Consider the following 20,346-nt stretch of genomic DNA (forward strand, 5'->3'; position numbering starts at 1 on the left):
CTGAGATCTTTTCTTGGAGAAAGACACTCCGCTCCCCACTCTGCACCCTCACTGTCCCCCTGCCCGCCTGGGCGACCTCCTCTACTGCTGCCCCGGCCTTCCCCCGCTCCGTCTCTTACTGAACTTCTTGCTCGTGGGTGCCCACCAGGGGCTTCCTGGTTTTCTTTCCTCCTTCCGCATCCTCCTCTCCGTGTGTGTGTGCCTCCTCCCTCTTGTGTGTTCTCTGTCCCCCAGCCATCTCCTCCTCCTCTCTGCCTTCCACTTCAAAGGAGGTGGGGCGGGGGGATTGCCCCCCGAGGGCTGTTGCCCGCCTCCGGGCCCCTGGGCCTTTGCCAGAATGAGCCTCACCACGCACTCGGTGTTCTTCACCTTGAAGGTGAGCCTCCTGCTGGGATCCCTGCTGGGGCTCTGCCTGGGCCTGGAGTTCATGGGCTTCCCCAACCAGTGGGCGCGCTACCTCCGCTGGGATGCCAGCACGCGCAGCGACCTCAGCTTCCAGTTCAAGACCAACGTGTCCGCGGGGCTGCTCCTCTACCTGGACGACGGTGGCGTCTGCGACTTCCTCTGCCTCTCCCTGGTGGACGGCCGTGTGCAGCTGCGCCTCAGCATGGACTGTGCGGAGACCGCCGTGCTGTCCGGCAAGCGGGTGAACGACAGCAGCTGGCACTTCGTCATGGTGAGCCGCGACCGCCTGCGCACCGTGCTGGTGCTCGACGGGGAGGGCAGGTCCGCGGAGCTGCAGCCCCAGCGGCCCTACATGGACGTGGTCAGTGACCTGTTCCTGGGCGGCGTTCCCGCCGACATCCGGCCGTCTGCCCTGACCCTTGATGGGGTGCAGGCCATGCCCAGCTTCAAGGGATTAATCTCGGATCTCAAGTACGGCAACTCAGAGCCCCGGCTTCTGGGAAGCCAGGGTGTCCAGTTGGATGCCGAGGGGCCCTGCGGTGAGCGTCCCTGTGAAAATGGCGGCATCTGCTTTCTCCTGGATGGACACCCCACCTGTGACTGTTCTACCACCGGCTATGGCGGCAAGCTGTGCTCGGAAGGTAAGGATCCTCTTCTCTACCCCTCTGAGGCTCGAGCCCACCCCTGACGGCTTGGGTAAGGATCAAGATCCCCTGGAGGGAAACCAGTTCTATCATTGACCCGCCTCTTTAGCTGCCTGTTAGATAATTGGGTCTCTTTCCCCGAGGGTGTGGTAGAAATCCTTGGCTTTCTCTTGATGGAAAAATCCATCAGATCTCAGCAGGAGAGAATCCTGACTACTCAACCATGGGCTCCTTCCTTACACAAATGTTTGGCTCTGCTCAGAAAGCTGGATAGAGTCGAGTATAGGATCTGAGCCCCAGCTCAGCTGTTTCCACCGCGGTGAAGCTCTGAAGGATCAGTACAAGGCCAGAAGTCAGATAGAAAGGGGCAAAGTGGCTGTCTATGGCCCTCCTGATCCCTTGAGAATTGGGCCCTTGTGAATAGACGGGACACTCCGCTTCACTTTCTCCTTATCGTCCCTAATATAAGGAATGCCTGTGCAAAGAATGAGGGTTGATAGACTATGGGTCCACACCCAGCCTTGCTGTCAACCCAGTCCTTCAGCTGTGCCGCTCCTCCCACAGTTTTCTGGAAGGTGTCTGATGGGTAGACAGGGCATTTTGGAGGGGACTTCTCGCCTCCTCGTACTAACACCCCCAGGTGATTCCATTGTGCAGCTAAAGTTGGGAACCAGCAGGTCAAGGGAGGTCAGGTAGGTGGGTCCAGGTGAGTGTCTTAGCACAGACTCCCACAATCCCTTCATTCAGGTGATACCCTACTGCCTTGGGATTTGTAATTAAAAATAGTGTCTGCAGATGCTCCTTACACTTTCCCTGAAACCACCCAACTCCTAAAGCAGGCTGTGGTTGATACGAACGTTATCTACTAGCAGGTATTAAAACATTTCTTTAAATCAAAACAAAGTTTATTTCACAGGTGCTACATGCTGGAGACCAGAACACTTTGGGGATCTTCTTGGGAACCTCCTTGTAGGTCAAGTATGGGATATCGCAAGAGTACTTCTTTCCTCTTCTGGGCCTGCCATCACACCTCCCTTCTTGTGGGTGGGTTGCCAGAGAGGGAGATGCAAGGCATGCAAGAAGTCCTTTTCTGACCTCTGTTATTGCTCACTGAGTCCACTGGAGGAGGGATGGGGCAGAGGGGTAGAGGCAGCCCCAACCCACAGAGTCATCTGGGGACAGTGGTTACTGAAGCACTTACCACAAGCAGGTCCCCCTGGAGCCGACTGCTGTTCCAGAGCTTCTGGGCTTTGGAGAAAGTTTTTCCTGAAAGCTGACATGAACACTTGTTTTCTCCTTTGCCCAAAGGATCTGTTCTGTTCTCAGCACTGGCATTGGAAGCTGGCATTCTTCCTTTCTAGGGACCATAGTGTTTGCAAGTGTGTTGTTAACTTGCTGATTATCCCTGATTGCATTTTTTGTGTTTAAAAAGAACTCATTTCCTCTGGGCAGGTTTGGATCAGCACTTTTCTGCAGGAAGAAATCTCTATACTATATATGTATACAATTTCTTCTCTCTCTCTCTTTTTTTTTTTTTTTGGTTTGGGTGTGTGTGTGTGTATGTTTGTTTGAGGTCTGCAGAGGAGTTTCTTCAGAGTAGATGATAAGCAGTCAATTTTTTAATAGCTAAATACAATATATATATTTTAATGATTTTTTTTTTCTATAGGGTTCAGACCATCTCGTGGCTATGGACTGATGCCTCTATCTGTAGAAGGCAAACACAGCATATTTCATTATTCTCATGGTACATAATACAGTAAACAAACTTAGTATTAACTACACTCCACTAACTACTAACACTTGGTTGGTTTGGAGCAGTGTAATGGCTGAGGTGAGGGTGAATGTTGGAGGTACCAGCATTTACTGTTGGTGACTTGAAGCCTGTTGCTCCTGGTAATTGTCATTATGTCTGATCAATCACAAAGATGCATATCAGGCTTTTAGGAAATATCTGTTCTCTCCACACAGTTAATTTTTAGAGTAAGCAGGGGAAAACTCACCTGTAAAATATGAAGGGGGAAAAAAAACACCCACAGCAGCTGCTGAGTGTCAAGCCGATCTGCATAAAACAAGACAAACAGCCTAAACAAATAACTGCCAGTTTTCCTAAAGACAGTGTAAAACGGGCAGTGAGGGTGGCTCTCTCGCCCACTTTAAATTGCAAATGTCACAGAACTGAAACCCGCGGGACTTGGTCCCGGCAGTGGGTCCTGTGTACCAAGCCTCTGATCATCCCACTTTGCAGGATGGGCCGTGCTGTTTGATCGTGTAGGGGCTAATGCTTTAGCAGTTCAAGGGCAGGAAGAGCTGGGAGGGCTCCTGCAGCTTCAGATGGATGTGGTCGGGGCCCTGTTGGAGGCGCTCTCTGCGGTCCATTAGCTTCTAGCATGCTGGTGGTATTGATGTTTGCTTGGCCTGTCTGGCTTTCCATGCCTCAGTGGCTTGGAAATGTCTCCATCCTGCACCCCAGGAAGAACGCACGGCTGAGCCCATCTCTTCTATTTGCTTTGGGCGATTTTGACCTCCCATTGGGTATCTTTTCTAGGTAAGACCCACAAGACCCCGGAGATAGTTGCTGTGGGAGAGATGGGTTTGCATGGGACAAGTTATGGACACAGTTATCTTCTGTTTCCTGTGGCAAAAGACTTTGGCTGCAGACTGAACCCCACACAGCCTACTTGGGGAACCTTCATCCCAAGACTCCCAAACCAGCTAATGGCCACATTGAACATTCTGGCACATGCTGGAGAGAGAGGGGGTGGTCCTGGGCTTTTTTTTTTTTCTTCTAGGTTGTTATGTTTATAAATCAAATGTTTGGGTTTTCAACTTCAGATTTGTTCAAGATGACTTTTAATCTTGCCTCAAAAAAACTTTAAAATTATGCATATCTGTTTTGGAGTATAATCCCTCTGTGGTGGGAGATATTCACCTGGCTTTTTCTGTTTAGCCCAGTATGTCCTGTTTGGGGCATCTCTGAACCTCACTGGACAATAAAGAGGTACCCCCAGCAGCCTCCAGACAGCAGCCCTCTCATTGGTTACTGGGGGCTTGTCATTACTTTGACATGAGTTTAGCTTGATTGTTTTTAAAACATTCTCAATTGTGAATGTGCAGGTATTGAATTTCTCAACAATCTTATAGCCATGACGAACTGGTTCACTGCCAAGGTGTCTCCGTTTCAGTACCAGTTTCCCTGAAGAGTTCATTTAGCCTGAAACCAGCCTGCTGCAGGTGGGGTGGGGCCAAGGAAAGGTGGGGAAGTTTCCACAGGTTGATCTCTATGATCAGATCTTAATCCATGGGTCTACCTGTGTCAAAGATCATTTGTGCATCTGTGTTTTTAGGTTAATTTCAGTGAGGCGACATGAGGTCCTGTTGAGTCGGCAAAAAGAAAAATTGGTTCATTGTCTGCTATCTTTTCCTGCTAACTTAGGCAGGTGCCCAGGGCAAAAGCAGCTTGTTTTGAGTCTCAGCTGTTTTCAGGGGTGGGGATCCCCCAGTGAGGTACCTGTGGGTGCAGGTAATAGGGACCAGAGTCTGAGTACAAGCACACGGTGGTATGGGCTCCACTAGCCTCCCATCCATCCCCCATCCCTCCCGCCGTCTGAAGCTGACATCCTACTCAGGTTGGTTTGATGGATGGCTCAGTACCACTGTGTGGCCTTGGTGTGCCTTCCCGAAAGTGAATTTCAATTAGTTTTCTTTTTTATGGAGAATGTTCCGTTTCTTCTCCCATTTCTCAAAGGCAGAACTAAGATGGAAAGGTATTCCAAGAAGAGGTGCTTATCCCCGAGGCTTCACCAAGAGCCAGAGACAGGATGCTATAGCGAAGGTCCCAGTAATTGCCGTGGCTCCTCCCGTTTGGGGCATTTGTATAAAAATACCAGCGTTTCTTCTTCCCCTTGCCCTTGCCCCTTCTGCCTGAATAGTAACGTGGCTTTGTTCCTAATCTCAGCCAACCCCTACAGCCTAGGAGTGGGGTGGGCAGTGGTGAGTCATCAAGAGCCAAGTCTAGCTCCTTTTCAGAATCCTTCCCCCTGGGGGGTGGAGACAAGCCCAGAAGCAGGGAGGACTCGATTTCCCACCCAGCATTCGGGCGTTAGGACCAGCCCCGCTCTCCCCTGGCCCAGCCAGCCATCCAGCGGGGGCTGTCGCTAAACGAGCCTGAATAGGGGTCTGATTGCTCTTTCTCGTCCTCTCCTCCTGATTACCCAGCGAGATTTCCTGGGTATGCTGCATGCTAAATGACAGAGCTGCCGCCTGCCACTTGCTCCAATTATCCTCCTTTTAACTGCGAGGGAAGAGCAATTTTTTTTTTTAACTGCTCCCCCCACCCCCCTCCTCACAATAGCATCTCTGCCTCCCTGTAAAGACAGAAGACCCTTCTTCCTTGTACCCCCTTCTGTGGATGTGAGAGCAGCCTTCTCCTTCCACCCCAGCCTGCACTCCAGCTGTGGGCTGCAGAGAGGGTGGGCCTTGTGTAAGGCTTGGTCCAGGTTCAGCAGGGTTGAGGGGCGGGCGGGCATTCTGCCAGAAGCCTTCCAGGAGCCCTGAACTTGTATTTGCATCTGGTGATGAGACACCACAGGCCCAGCGCTGGGGGGCTAATCATCTTAATTATCTTTAAGTCCCCTATCTCCCTTCACAGGCTGTCCCAGAGCAGCTGCCGTCAGCTCAGTTCCCTGTTCACGGGACAGAAGAAGTGGGGTGTGGGCTATGTGTTGGGAGGGTGGAGCTAACATGCCCTCCCCATTGCTTCCTACTCCCCTGGGGTAACTGGCTTTAAGTCAGGGGTAGGGTGTGGAAATGGAGTGAGAGAGGCTTTGAAACAAGGCTCCAGAGATCAAGCAGCCTTCCTTAGAAAAAGTAATAGTGATGTTATTTACTATTTTTGAGCACTGCCCCGGCCTGAATCCTAGGTGCTTCCTGCGCATGGTCTCATCTGATTCTCAAAACACTCCTATGCAGTTGATACCATTAACTAGCCCTATTTCACAGATGAGGAAACTGAGGAGCAGAGAAGTCAAAAACTTGATCAAGGTTTGGTTAAGAGTACAGCTCCTGGACTTACGTGAGGGCTTGTCCACTTACATGCTGTCTTTGGAGATGGTTTTGGAAGCTTCAGCATCCTCAACAATAATAACAGCAATAATTAGAGCAGCTGGCAGTCACAGGGCATTCACTCCAGGTCTGCTCTGTATCAGCTCCTGTGACCCTCAGAACCACTCTTGACACACTATTGTTATTCTAATTTTGTAGATAAGGAAGTGGAGGGACAAAGGCTAAGTAACTACCCCTGGGGAGAGACTGGAATGGAGTATATATCTCAAGGGTGTGGCTTCAGAGCCCATGCTCTTAACCACTGTGCTGTCCTGCCTTGCAGCAAAGCAGGGATAACAAGAAATCACATGTTAGGGAATTGAGAGCACAGAATGAGACGAAACATATAAAATGATCAGCACAGTCTCTGGGAAAGAAGGAGTCCTAACTCTGGGCTGTTGGCTGCCTGGTGGGTGTAAGAATGAATTTTGTGTCAGTTTGGTTTTATAGAAGGTTTGAAGCTTCCCTTTGAGTTACCCCCACCTCTGTCATTTCCCTTCATCCTTGTTAGAGAGGCAGCAGAAGGAAAAGGAGGGGAATTTGGGGAGCATCTTGAATCCAATTTCATCACCCTTTTACCCCTGCCCAAGAGCTTGGGGTCAGTGACAGTGGTTGTACCTCTGGACTGGATTCAGAGCTCTCTGCCCCATAAATATGGTGTCCCGGTCCACAAGGCATCCCATCGAGGTGGGCAGCACAGGCCCTACTGTCCCACAGAACAGGTGAGGAGATCCAAACTCAGAGCGCCATTCATCTTGCAGGTAGACAGCGTGAGGGCAAGCTTAGATGCTGCCTATTTGTCAGGTGGCCCTGCGACTCAAGAGCCCAGATCCTCAACCTAGCATTTTATATCTGCTCCTAGGCTGCCTTCATTAACACAAATGGGCTGTGTCTCCATTGTGAAATGGAGCATTGCCTCCCTGGTTGCTGATGATAAGCAAAATGTCAAACTCCCGGTACAGGAGGTTATCAGCTTGGCCAGTCCCAGGAGATCTGCTCCTCCCAGTCAGAAAGAGAGGCGATGGGAGAATGAGAGAGAATGAATGAATCTTGAGTATTCACTTCCCACCCTGGTTTGAAATGAAGTGCCTGGGAATGGACCCATGGGTCCCGAGGCAGTTACAGCACGGCTTCCCCACGCTGGAGCATCACTGGCTGGACCGCACGACCTCTTCAGACTCGCCTTTGATTTCCCAGGTACCAGGAAGTGGCCGGCAGCCCACCCAGGGTTGGCGGTCAAAGACGGAGCTCCAGGATTCATCCTTCACACTTCTTGCTTTCCTGCTGTCTTCTGACTCTCTTCCCAGAGAGCAAAACCGAACTCCCTTCCTCTGTGTTTATTCCTCCCTTTTCCTTTGTGTGTGTGGGAGGGGAGTTTATTACAGAGGCGGATTTGCCACAAAACTAAACCTTTGGCCTATCTTCACTTGCACGGCCCCTTTTCAAGGCCCCGTGCATATTATTGTACTTGTGATTTTTGTTCTTTTTCCTTAAGGCATGCCTGGCATCACGAGCTTCCGGTTCCCGCTCTGTGGATCCGCCTCTGTTAAGAAGGCTTGTTGCTGTCCAGCGACAGCAATGTTGGCTCTGGGTGTATGAGTGATTCCCCAGTGACCTCTGACCCTTCATCACAGACGCATTTCCCTTCCCATGACAACAGGGCAGGAGGAGCCACAGAGATGGAGTGCGGGAGGATGAAGGCAGAGAGGAACACGGTTTGGGGAGGCGTGGTGGGGAGCAGGGGACATCTAGGGCATACAGTGTGTAATGAGGATGTGTTCAGAAATGTTTGCTATAAATTTCGAGGAACAAGCTGGTGTTTAACCGGGGGACGTATCCGGGGCCCTCCTGAGGTTTCGCAGCTGAGGTTGGGATGCTTGGTTTGCGCGGCTCAGTGCGGGGCCATGTTACAGGTGGCACGCTGCGGCTGACAGAGGAGAGGGACAGAGAGTGGCTCAGCAGGCCTGCCTCTGTGATCTGTTTGGGGACTCACAGTGCCAGTGGGCTGTCATTACTGCTGTTGTTCTCCAGAAAGTGATGTCTTTGGGTGACCTATTTAAAAGCAATATGGGGCCCCTTTAAATGTGTCGTCATCTGTGTCTGTGCTCAAACCTCCACGGCTAGCCACGATATTTCAACATAATGTATTTTCAAAAAAAATTTAACAACAAGGAACCAGTACCAGCAGCTTTTAAAAACAAATTCATCTCATCATCATCCAGCCCAACTCCACTTACTTGCATGTGGACCTAAAAATCACGAGTGCTCTCAGCTCTTCAAGGGAGGGAGGGGGATGCAGTTTTCTGGAAGTTTGTGCAAGGTCCTAAAGAGGCTGAGGATGAAAGAAAGGCAGGGATGCAGGCTGTGGGCAATGGGAAGCTCTTGGTTTAAGCTGTGAAATGCGTTTATATCCTTTTGGTTTTACTGAGGCTCTTGTTTAAGTACAGTATCTTTGCAGCTAAGAAGGTGGCTCTGGGGAGATTTTCCTTTATGTTTCTCCAGGGAACTGTATGTATCCAAGCCTTCTCTGAAAGTTTTTCCTCTTGCCTGTGGATTTAGTTCTCCTGAAGTGGTCCTGTTTGCTGATGTAAAGTCCTTAGAGGCCAATGTCTTGATAAACCCATGGTTGTCAGCAATGTTAGGGTTGGTATCTCCACGCTGGCAGGTGGAGTATTCCAGGCAACCCCATAACCTTTCCTCCAGGCATGACTGGAATAGAAAAAGTACAGCTTGTTTACCTGATAGGTTGCTTTCAAATAAAAATGAGCACCCATCGCCAGGAGGGATGAGCAAGGTTGACATTGCTTCTCTGTGATCCACACGGTGGGAAGGGGCTCACCCAACACTCATGGTCTTTGCCTTCCTCCTCATTCTCTCAGGCTTCTCTCCAGAAGGGGTCCTGTCTCTCGCATGGTTAGCCTTGGATGGCTAAAGGAATGAGGAAGAGCAGGCTGGGGGGTGTTAAGCCTCTCATCTGTGGGATTCTGAAAGGCTAATGATCGTCCCGCAGCATATTTGCTTGATCTCGGTCAGGAAAGGCAAGTCTGGAGCTCAGGCTGAGGCAGTGTGCTGTGAGTCTCTTCTTATAAGGAGTCACACTGAAACATCAGAGGGGTGCTCTGGTGCCATGGGAGAAATCGTCTGTAAGGGATGCCCCACAGGTCCTGTGACCCGTGTAGAGGTCAGGAAGACATTTACACTGCCTTCTAGTCATGGCTCTGCCTGTGTGATGCACTGAAAACCCAAGGTGTTCAAAAGCAAACACAGAAATCCACCCTTCCCCCAAAACCAGAAACCAAGGTGCTTGTTAACAATCATGGGATGATACATTTGGAGGGAACTTTTTTTTAAATTAAGGCATAATTGACATACTAAATTAGTTTCAGGTGTGTAACAATTTCAAATTCAATATTTGTCTGTATTGCAAAATGGTCACCACAATAAGCCTGCGTAACATCCATCACCCTACATAGTTCAGTTGCTCAGTTGTGTCTGACTCTCTGCGACCCCATGGGCTGCAGCAGGCCAGGATTCCCTGTCTGTCACCAACTCCCAGAGCCTACTCAAGCTCATGTCCATCGCGTTGGTGATGCCATCCAACCATCTCATCCTCTGTCGTCCCCCTCTCCCCAGTCTTTCCCAGCTTCAGAGTCTTTTCCAGTGAGTCAGTTCTTCACATCAGGTGGCCAAAGTGTTAGAGTTTCAGCTTCAGCACTAGTCCTTTCAATGAATATTCAGGACTGATTTCCTTTAGGATTGACAGGTTTGATCTCCTTGCAGTCCAACAGACTCTCAGGAGTCTTCTCCAACACCACAGTTCAAAAGCATCAATTCTTCGGCTCTCAGCTTTCTTTATAGTCCAAGTCTCACATCCATAGATAACTGCTTGAAAAACCATAGCTTTGACTAGACAGCCCTTTGTTGGCAAAGTAATGTCTCTACTTTTTAATGTGCTACATAGTTACAACATGCTTTTTCTTATTATGAGAACTTTTAAGATCAGCTCTCTTAGCAACTTTTAAACATGCAATACTGTATTATTAATAGTATAGTTACCATGGGCTGTATGTTACTGGAGGGTTCTATAAAGGTCATTGGGTCTAATTATTCATCTCACATCCTCTTCTCAACTGTGTAAGACATCTCTCCCTGACTAAAAAACCCCGGGCAGTGGCAACGGCAGGGGCTTGGTACTTTCCAAGGCATCCTGATGTATCTCTGATTACAGCGTATCGTGGAGCTCTTCCTTCATCAGGCTGAAGTCTGCTTCTCAGACACTTCCTCAGTGGTTCTCATTTTAATTAAAGGAATCTGACCTTTACGATTTGCCATGTGGGTGGGGCGGATGGGTAGGTCATAACAGTTCTGGATGATGCTTTGGAGGAATTAACCCTTGCACAAAGTAGAATTCGTAAGGGATTCTCTAATATAGCACTAACAGTATACACACCACTGAGTTATTTAGAATTAACTGCTTGTGATTAATCTTAAATGACATGGGAGGGATTGACGTGGGAAGAAATTCTGATGTAAGCAGGTGATTCATGCTCCAGTCATTTCGTTCCTGGGGAGCTTGTACTCTCAAGGATTCGTGCTTAGCCCCATCCCTGGCTCTATTATCTGTGCCTAATTTGATCCCCCCTAAGATGTCCCATCTTCCTCCATATTCAGCCAGCTTTTCAGCATCTCTGAATTTCTCTGAATTTCCAAAGAGCCCCCTGGAAATATCTAATGGCTCAGAAATAAGAGGAGAAGTTCCAGAATGCTATGGAATAGAGGAAAATGGAATTGGATTGGACTTACTTGACAAGTCTATCATGGCAGCCAGGATCAGACGCCCCAACACACATCAAGATTTTGCTTAAAAGCCTAGTAGGATGCTTTAGGAAAAAAAAAAAAAGACAAGGGTATGAGATGATGTAGCATTGAGTAGCTATTCCTGGAAACTGGCCTTGGAAGCATATGCCCTATTCAGAAATGTTTCCTACTCTGCCAGGTTGCCTTGGGTGTCCCATGTTTTTGGCACTATTGGGAAGAAGTCTCCCAGGGAGAGGATTAGGCAGGGCTAGAAGATGTTGCTCCCACATTGGCACGGACTGGAAACCTGCCAAGTAAATCCCCTTCTGCACCCTAAAGGGGATGAGGCTAGTCTTGGCTCTCAGCCACCTCCCCATTGACAGTCACTTCACTGACACTGCAGCAAAGATAGGAGAATTTGTCTCATAATTCATGGTTTAAAATAGTTTGCTTTTAAGAGCAAAGCCCACAGACATCCTTTTGACTCAGAGCATGAAAATGTACTCAGAGTCACCGACTTCTTCTGTGGCAGTCCCCATTGTCCAGCGCGTTTCCACCAACCACACACCCAGGGAAGGAAATGGGCATCTCACACGGTCAAGTGCTAATTGCCACATGGGAAGAAGATGATTGGGTTTTAGTTGCTGTGGGAATTTTGTTGTTTGCTCCTCCTGATATTGCCCTGGAGAAGGCAATGGCAATGCACTCCAGTGTTCTTGCCGGGAAAATCACATGGACAGAGGAGCCTAGGGGGCTACGGTCCATGGGGTTGCAGAGAGTCAACGACTGAGCAACTAAACCACCACCATCCTGATACTGAGTTTTCAGCCTTGTGTTAACGCAGATTGGGGCTAATTTTTGTTTTTTTTTTTTTTCCTTTTTGCTGTGTAGAATATATAACCACTGGCTATGTTTTAATGTGTCTCTCAGCTCCCTTTGGTTTTCACATCCTTAATGCAAGTTGTAGTAGCTCCGTTGGGTTTCCTGATTCCCGTTACAGGAGTATACATGAGGAGGAACTCTCGTTGAGAATTCTAAGACATGAAGCCAAGGGAAGACTCTTTTTTCCTTTTGCGAATTAACGCTACAGGCTTGAAGGCTAAATGGCATGTCTCTGGTATCTGACAAAAAGCAGGTGGTCAACAAATGTCTGTGGCCTTACTAAAGCCTCCTCTGTGTGTGTGTGTGTGTGCCTGCATTCATGTTTTACATGCGTATCTATGTGTGTGCTCACTCATGTGTGATGGATGGATGCAGGTTCCCAAGAACGTGAGCTTAATGTCTGTTTAATACATTGATTACAGCTGTGGCTTGGACCACCGTAGAGTGGGCCACCTTTAGAAATGCCTCCTTTTAATAAGGAAAGTGGTATGGTGGGGCAGTTTTTGTAGAATCTGAGTCACACACACGTACATTCCACTTGGCTTGATCTAGCTGAGGGTGAACTAGAAAGACTTTGTTTGTTTACAAACCAATGGTTTCCTGTAACAATTATAGACAGCAGCCAGCCTGGGACCATGTAAACGCGTGTGGAATAGCTGTTGGAGGCAGGCGCGGTGTTGTCACTGGAGATGGAGAGGCCCCATCAGCTTGTGTGGATTCCCTGGAGAAGGGGAGGCTCACTGGGGACTAGATAAGTGTCCTCGGATATGGGAAGAGCTGCCACGTGGGTGGAGGAGGGGGAGGATGTTGGGCTGGAGGGTGGAAACGATCAGAGCTACAGAGGAGGAATTCTGATGCTTGGAGCTGCAGGACCACAGAAGGCACAGCGTGGCCTTGTCTTAGCCGGGAGGGGTGCGTTGTGCTGGAGCGACACGTGTGCTGGTGTGCACGTGCCTGCGAACCAAGGACTCCATGGTCCTGGGGTTTCATCACGTACATCCTCTGCAGTTCAGGGGCGTGGGAAGATATTCCTTAGGTCAGTGGGCTTCAGAAAGGGACACATTGGGAATTCCCTGGTCGTCCAGTGGTTAGGACTCTGAGCTCTCACTGTCCAGGGCAAGTCCAATCCCTGGTGGGAGAACTAAAATCCCACTAGCTGTGTGACATGGCCAAAAAAGCGGGGTAGGTGCAAAGACCATTTAAGGGGATACAGGTAGGAAATAGTGAAAGTGTAAAGTTAACCTGTATACAAATTATTTATAAGTGCATGTAATATACATCTCTCAGGAGAATATAGTAAAATGAGTTTTCCTAGTGGGGAGTTGGTCCAGAAAGCTTTGGAGGTCACTGGTCAAGACTCAGATCTATGTTTCTCTCTACATCTCTAGTTGAATCTCTAGTTGGCAATAGTTACTCACTATCCCCACCCCTACTGCTGCTTGCAGATTTCAGGTGGAGACTGATACCCAATGTGTCCCCGATGCCAGTGGGATGTGTGTTGGGTTCCTCAACTCTGTCTTCAGCTCTGTGTGTAGTGGTCTTGGTTGACCTGGCCAGGTGGCTTTGGAGGGCCCCATAGGAAGTTACTCCAGTCACATCTTCCACTTTCAGAAGCCTCAGTGTTTAGAATGACTAATATTATCTGCTATTGCAGAGTTTTTTTGCATTAAAAAATCATAGTGTTTGCCGGGGCAAGTTTACATTGTGTAAGAGAACAGAGTCTTTAAAGTATGTTCAAACATTTGCAAAGCAATCCTTGATGTATAATCATCTGTATGTTGAAATATCCCATCTCTTTACTGGAATACGTTCATTTTCTGACATTCACTGAGTGAGTGCCTGTTGTGTACCAGCTTGGGCCCTGCCCTTGAGGAGCTCATGGTCCAGTTGGAAAGCCTGTTGGGCAAAGAGGTGTTGTGTACATTAGAGCTGCTAAAATACCACGTGGGATGTTTGTGGAGTAGCTCAAAAGGCAGTGTTCCACCTGCTTGTGGTGTGTGTGTGTTCATGGTGGGAGTCAGGCTGAAGGGCATTTCACAGTGGAAACCCTCAGGTTGGACTTGAAAGCTTTAATTAGTAGACTGGGGGAAAAAGACATTCAGGGGACCCTATGAAACAGCAAGATACTCTTGCTAGGAGTTTGCTGCTGTTCATGTGGCTGAATTAAAGGGTTGAGGACCGTGGAGTAGGAATATGGGTAGGACTTAGGTAGTGTGAGTCTTAAGTGTTTGCGTGTATTTGGGACATTATATTTTCCTGCCCTTGGGAGCCATTGGAAACGTTTCAACTGAGCAGTGACTATCAGATATGAGTTTTAGAAAGACGCAGCATTGTCAATCAACTATATTGCAATGAAGTTTTACTTTTTTAAAAAAGAAAGGTGGCTCTAGGAGCAATTTGTGTGATGGAATGGTTGGTGATTGGGAGGGGGAAAGCTGGGGGTCCAGGTAGAGGCTGTTGAGTGACTTTGGTGAGAGAAGAGTCACTCCTGGGAGGGTAGTGATGGAAAAAGGGCCACCTGCAGAGATGTTAAAAAAGAGGCACTTCATACTTCAAAAGGCAATGAGCTTTAGTGGGTTTGGACTTAGACCTTGACTCTGACACACACTAGTTGTGTAAACTTGGGCAAAAGATTTAACTTTTCTGTGTTGCAGTTCCACTATTTGTGAAATGAGTGTAATGCCAGTGCCCACCATTTCAGATTGCTTTGAAGTTTGAGATCTCACACGTAGAATACTTAGAACAACGCTTGGCATGCAGTCAGCATTCAGTGAATGTTAACCATTATTACTAATTATTAATGATGATGATAATTGCAAAGGGGGAAGAAGAGCTTTGATCACATGGTCTTTTGGTCTTAGGGATAACTAGGAAAGTCAGTGGGAGGAGCAGATGTGGGGTAAAGGTGAGAGAAGGGTGATGATAAATGATTGTCTGTATCTTACCCACTTTCTCTTCAGAACCTATAGGACACCTACCAGGAGATGTGCAGAGGCAGGTGGGGGCAAGGGTCATGCTAGGGAGGAGGATAGGCCTGGACAGAGGTCAGGGTGGTGGTTGTTGTTGTAGGGGTAAGGTGCAGGAGTGAGGTTGTCCAGGTAAGGAGTCTAATTGAGAGGTAAAGGAGGATAAACTCAGAACCTTTCAGAACCTTAACATACAGGGTAGCAGAAGACAGGAAATCCATGAGACAGAGTAAAGCAAATGATTGGAGATGTAGAAGGGAAACTAGGAACAAAGGAAAGTTCCTTAAAATTGTTCACTGGGCACTCAATGAAAGAGTATGCCTTCTCGATCTGGTTGAAGTCAGGGCGTGCATTTGAATATAATAAAACAGCATCGAAAGATTATATAATTTAGTTTCAAAAAACCATTCACATTAACTCTTTGTCTTCCTTTGGAGAGGTCTGTTCATTTGAAAAAATGTCTACATGTAGAAACTTAAGTCTCATTTACAGATTATGATTCTGAGGGTTTTGGATGTTCTGCTCATAAACATAATACAATTTCTGACTCCTAGAACATTAGAATCTCATGGGAATCAAGAGCTCAGTGATTCAAAAGAAGCAAACCCAGAGGAGTGAAGTGACTTGCCCAAAATCAGGGAGCTGGCATTCTGATTTGTACTTTGTGTTTCTTTGAGAACTTGTGCTGCTGCTGCTGCTAAGTCGCTTCAGTCGTGTCTGACTGTGCGACCCTATAGACAGCAGCCCACCAGGCTCCCCTGTCCCTGGGATTCTCCAGGCAAGAACACTGGAGTGGGTTTCCATTTCCTTCTCCAATGCATGAAAGTGAAAAGTGAAGACGAAGTCACTCAGTTGTGTCTGACATTCGTGACCCCATGGACTGCAGCCTCCCAGGCTCCTCTGTCCATGGAATTTTCCAGGCAAGAGTACTGGAGTGGGGTGCCATTGCCTTCTCCTGAGAACTTTTGAGCTAAACATAAAATGCTTGCAGTTCAGTTCAGTTCAGTCACTCAGTTGTGTTTGACTCCTTGCGACTCCATGGACCATCACTAACTCCCGGAGCCAACTCAAACTCATGTCCATCCAGTTGGTGATGCCATCCAACCATCTTTATCCTCTGTCATCCACTTCTCCTCCTGCCTTCAATCTTTCCCAGCATCAGGGTCTTTTCCAAAGAGTCAGTTCTTTGCATTAGGTGGCCAAAGTATTGGAGTTTCAGCTTCAGCATCTGGTTTGATCTCCTTGCGGTCCAAGAGACTCTCCAGAGTCTTTTCCAACACCACAATTCAAAAGCATCAGTTCTTTGGCTCTCAGCTTTCTTTATAGTCCAACTCTCACATCCACACATGACTGCTAGAAAAACCATAGCTGTGACTAGACAGAACTTTGTTGGCAAAGTAATGTCTCTGTCTCTTAATATGCTGTCTAGGTTGGTCATAGCTTTTCTTCCAAGGAGCAAACGTCTTTTAATTTCATGGCTGCAGTCATCATCTGTAGTGATTTTGGAGCCCCCAGAAATACAGTCTGTCATTGTTTCCATTGTTTCCCTATCTATTTGCCATGAAGTGATGGGACTGGATGCCATGATCTTAGTTTTTTGAATGTTGAGTTTTAAGCCAACATTTTTTTTAAATTTTATTTTTACTTTATTTTACTTTACAGTACTGTATTGGCATTGCCACACATCGACATGAATCCACCACGGGTGTACACAAGCTCCCAATCCTGAATCCCCCTCCCACCCCATATCATCTCTCTGGATCATCCCCATGCACCAGCCCCAAGCATCCTGTATCCTGTATCGAACATAGATTGTTAAGCCAACATTTTAACTCTCCTCTTTTCCTTTCATCAAGAGGCTCTTTAGTTCTTTGCTTTCTCCCATAAGGGTGGTGTCATATGTGTATCTGTGGTTATTGATATTTGTCCTGGAAATCTTGATTCCAGCTTGTGCTTCGTCCTGCCCGACATTTCACATGATGTACTCCTATATAAGTTAAATAAGCAGTGACAATATACAGCCTTGAGGTACTCCTTTCCCAATTTGGAACCAGTCTGTTGTTCCATGTCTGGTTCTAACTGTTGCTTCTTGACCTGCATACAGATTTCTCAGGAGGCAGGTCAGGTGGTCTAATATTCACATCTCTTGAAGAATTTTCCACAGTTTGTTGTGATCTACATAGTCAAAGGCTTTGGCATAGTCAATAAAGCAGAAGTAGATGTTTTTCTGGTATTCTCTTGCTTTTTCTATGATCCAGTGGATGTTGGCAATTTGATCTCTGGTTCCTCTGCCTTTTCTAAATCCAGCTTGAACATCTGGAAGTTCATGGTTTACATACTGTTGAGGCTTGGCTTGGAGAATTTTGAGCATTACTTTGCTAGTGTGTGAGATGAGTGCAATTGTGTGGTAGTTTGAACATTCTTTGGCATTGCCTTTCTTTGGGATTGGAATGAAAACTGACCTTTTCCAGTTCTGTGACCACTGCTGAGTTTTCCAAATTTGTTGGCATATTGAGTGCAGCACTTTCACAGCATCATCTTTTAGGACTTGAAATAGCTTGACTGGAATCACATCACCTCCACTAGCTTTGCTGGTAGTATTAATGCTTCCTAAGACCCACTTGACTTTGCATTCCAGGATGTTTGGCTCTGGGTGAGTGATTGCACCATCGTGGTTATCTGGGTCATGAAGATCTTTTGTGTACAGTTCTTCTGTGTATTCTTGCCACCTCTTGTTAATATCTTCTGCTTCTGTTAGGTCCATACCATTTCTGTCCTTTATTGTACCCATCTTCGCATGAAATGTTCCCTTGGTATCTCTGACTTTCTTGAAGAGATCTCTAGTCTTTCCCATTCTATTGTTTTCCTCTATTTCTTTGCACTGATCACTGAGGAAGGCTTTCTTACCTCTTCTTGCTATTCTCTGGAACTCTGCATTCAGATGGATACACCTTTCCTTTTCTCCTTTGCCTTTTGCTTTTCTTATTTTCTCAGTTATTTGTAAGGCCTCCTCAGACAGCCATTTTGCCTTTTTGCATTTCTTTTCCTAGGTATGGCCTTGATCACTGTCTCTTGTACAATGTCATGAACCTCTGTCCATAGTTCTTCAGACACTCTATCAGATCTAATTCCTTTAATCTATTTGTCATTTCCACTGTATAATCGTAAGGGATTTGATTTAGGTCATACCTGAGTGGTCTAGTGGTTCTCTCTACTTTCTTCAATTTAAGTCTGAACTTGGCAATAGGGAGTTCATAATCTGAGCCACAGTCAGCTACCAGTCTTGTTTTTGCTGACTGTATAGAGCTTCTCCATCTTTTGCCGCAAAGAATATAATCAATCTGATTTCGGTGTTGACCACCTGGTGATGTCCATGTACAGAGTCTTCTCTTGTGTTGTTGGAAGAAGGTGTTAGCTATGACCAGTGCGTTCTCTTGGCAAAACTCTGTTTCCTTTGCCCTGCTTCATTCTGTACGCCAAGGCCAAATTTGCCTGATACTCCAGGTATCTCTTGACTTCCTACTTCTCTCATTCCAGTCCCCTATAGTGTAAAGGACATCTTCTTTGGGTGTTAGTTTTGGAAGGTCTTGTAGGTCTTCATAGAACCGTTCAACTTCAGCTTCTTCAGCATTATTGGTCAGAGCATAGGCTTGGATTACTGCGATATTGAATGGCTTGCCTTGGAAACAAACAGAAATCATTTGTCATTTTTGAGATTGCACCCAAGTACTTCATTTCAGACTCTTTTGCTGACCAGGACGGCTACTCCCTTTCTTCTAAGGGATTCTTGCCCACAGTTGTAGATATAATGGTCATTGGAATTAAATTCGCCTATTCCAGTCCATTTTCGTTCACTGATTTCTAAAATGTCATTGTTCACTCTTGCCATCTCCCGTTTGACCGCTTCCAATTTGTCTTGATTCATAGACCTAACATTCCAGGTTCCTATGCAATATTGCTCTTTGTAGCGTCGGACTTTACTTGCATCACCAGCCACATCCACAACTGGGCGTTGTTTTTGCTTTGGCTCCATCTCTTCATTTTTTCTGGAGTTATTCCTCCACTCCTCTCCAGTAATATATTGGTCACCTACCAACCTTGAGAGTACATCTTTTAGTGTCATATCTTTTTGCCTTTTCATACTGTTCACTTGGCCATTTTTTTTTCTTGGAGTTGGGCATTGAGCTCACAGGGTACTAGCAGTCACACTCAGCCCAAAACTGTTGACCTTCTCCTGAGCTTGGGGAAGAGATTTTTCTCATTCTGGCTCTTGTGAGCTCAAAGACAAAGATCCCCCACACTGGAGATGCTAGAAGCCCCCGGCTCACCAGCCAGTGATGAAAGTGCTGGCAATTAATTCACTGTGGTTTCTCTCTCTCTGCCCAGGGTGGGGCCCTTGGAAAGGAATCAGAATACTTTCAGGAAGTCAAGGCTCAGTTCCAGTTGCTTGATGCTGCCTTCCTCCCATCTCTGACTCTGGGCCTGGGGCTAGGGATCTTGGGTCCATGCTCCAAATGCTTGCTGTGCATCATGGTTTTCCAGGAATTTCAGGACACAGGAATTTCGCCCAGCTGTGTTGTATATTGCTGTTCAGCAATCTGAAGTTGCTTATCTAGCGTAAGTCAGAATGGGGTGCCTAGGGAGGAAGGGGAACGCCTTTGAACATTTTTCAAAGCACAAGAAATTGAGGTGTTAGGGGCCCAGCTGGCGTGTGATGAGAACCAAGAAATGGAGCCTACGTGAGTATGCATGCTCACATGAAATCTCTTACTGAAATCCAGGGATGTTATTTGAAAGGAATTTCTTCCCACCTCGTGTGACAACACACGCTTACTGCGGGCCCACTGTGTGTTAGGGGAAGTGCTAAGAGTAGCGTGATGAGCAAGACAGTCATGCCTTCAAGCTGTTTATTTAACCAAGCAATTATCAAGTGATGGACGCTTTGACAGGAGAAGCATAGTGTAGCAGTGGTCTCTGTGCTTCCACTGATCCCTCTTCAACCCTGAGAAAAGACTCTGAAGTTCAGGGTGTGATTAAGACACTCCAAGGAATCACAGGGCTTTTTCTGGACCCAGTATTCAGGCAGGCTGGTGTAGCCTGAGTCTCTGGCCAGGAATCGCAGTTGAAGCAAGTGGATTTAGGGCTGAGTTTAGCTTTGTGCCCAGTTCTAATCATTTTTGCTAAGTATCATTTTTACTAATATCATGGAAATCTTATGATTTATCAGTTGTCTATTTTGATAGACTAATAACAAAGGTTTCCCCAATGGCTCAGTGGTAAAAGACTCTGCCTGCAATGCTGAGACCCAGAAGGTGGGGGTTTGATCCCTGGATTGGGAAGATCCCCTGGAGGAAGAAATGGCTACCCACTCCAGTATTCTTGCCTGAAAAATCTCATGGACAGAGTAGCCTGATGGGTTACAGTCCATAGCATTGCAAAGAGTTGGACACGACTGAGCACATACTCACAAATTTAATAACAGTGGTGATGATGAACTAATTCTCATAAAATGCTTTCTATGTGCTAGATACTGGTCTGTGCCTGGGTTC

At 47.1% G+C, this 20,346-nt stretch overlaps 1 protein-coding gene across 1 annotated transcript in view; it reads left to right on the forward strand.

The window, feature by feature from the left end:
* The first annotated feature begins 337 nt into the window (after positions 1 to 337).
* The window catches only part of LOC138444253 (neurexin-3), an 819,713-nt gene continuing 799,704 nt past the window's right edge, over positions 338 to 20,346 (forward strand). The window contains exon 1 of the mRNA XM_069597533.1: positions 338 to 1,046. Within this exon, the coding sequence (XP_069453634.1) occupies positions 338 to 1,046 (709 nt within the window). The remainder of the gene's footprint in view (positions 1,047 to 20,346) is intronic.

Source organism: Ovis canadensis, chromosome 7 (genome assembly GCF_042477335.2).
Source record: "Ovis canadensis isolate MfBH-ARS-UI-01 breed Bighorn chromosome 7, ARS-UI_OviCan_v2, whole genome shotgun sequence".
NCBI lineage: Eukaryota > Metazoa > Chordata > Mammalia > Artiodactyla > Bovidae > Ovis > Ovis canadensis.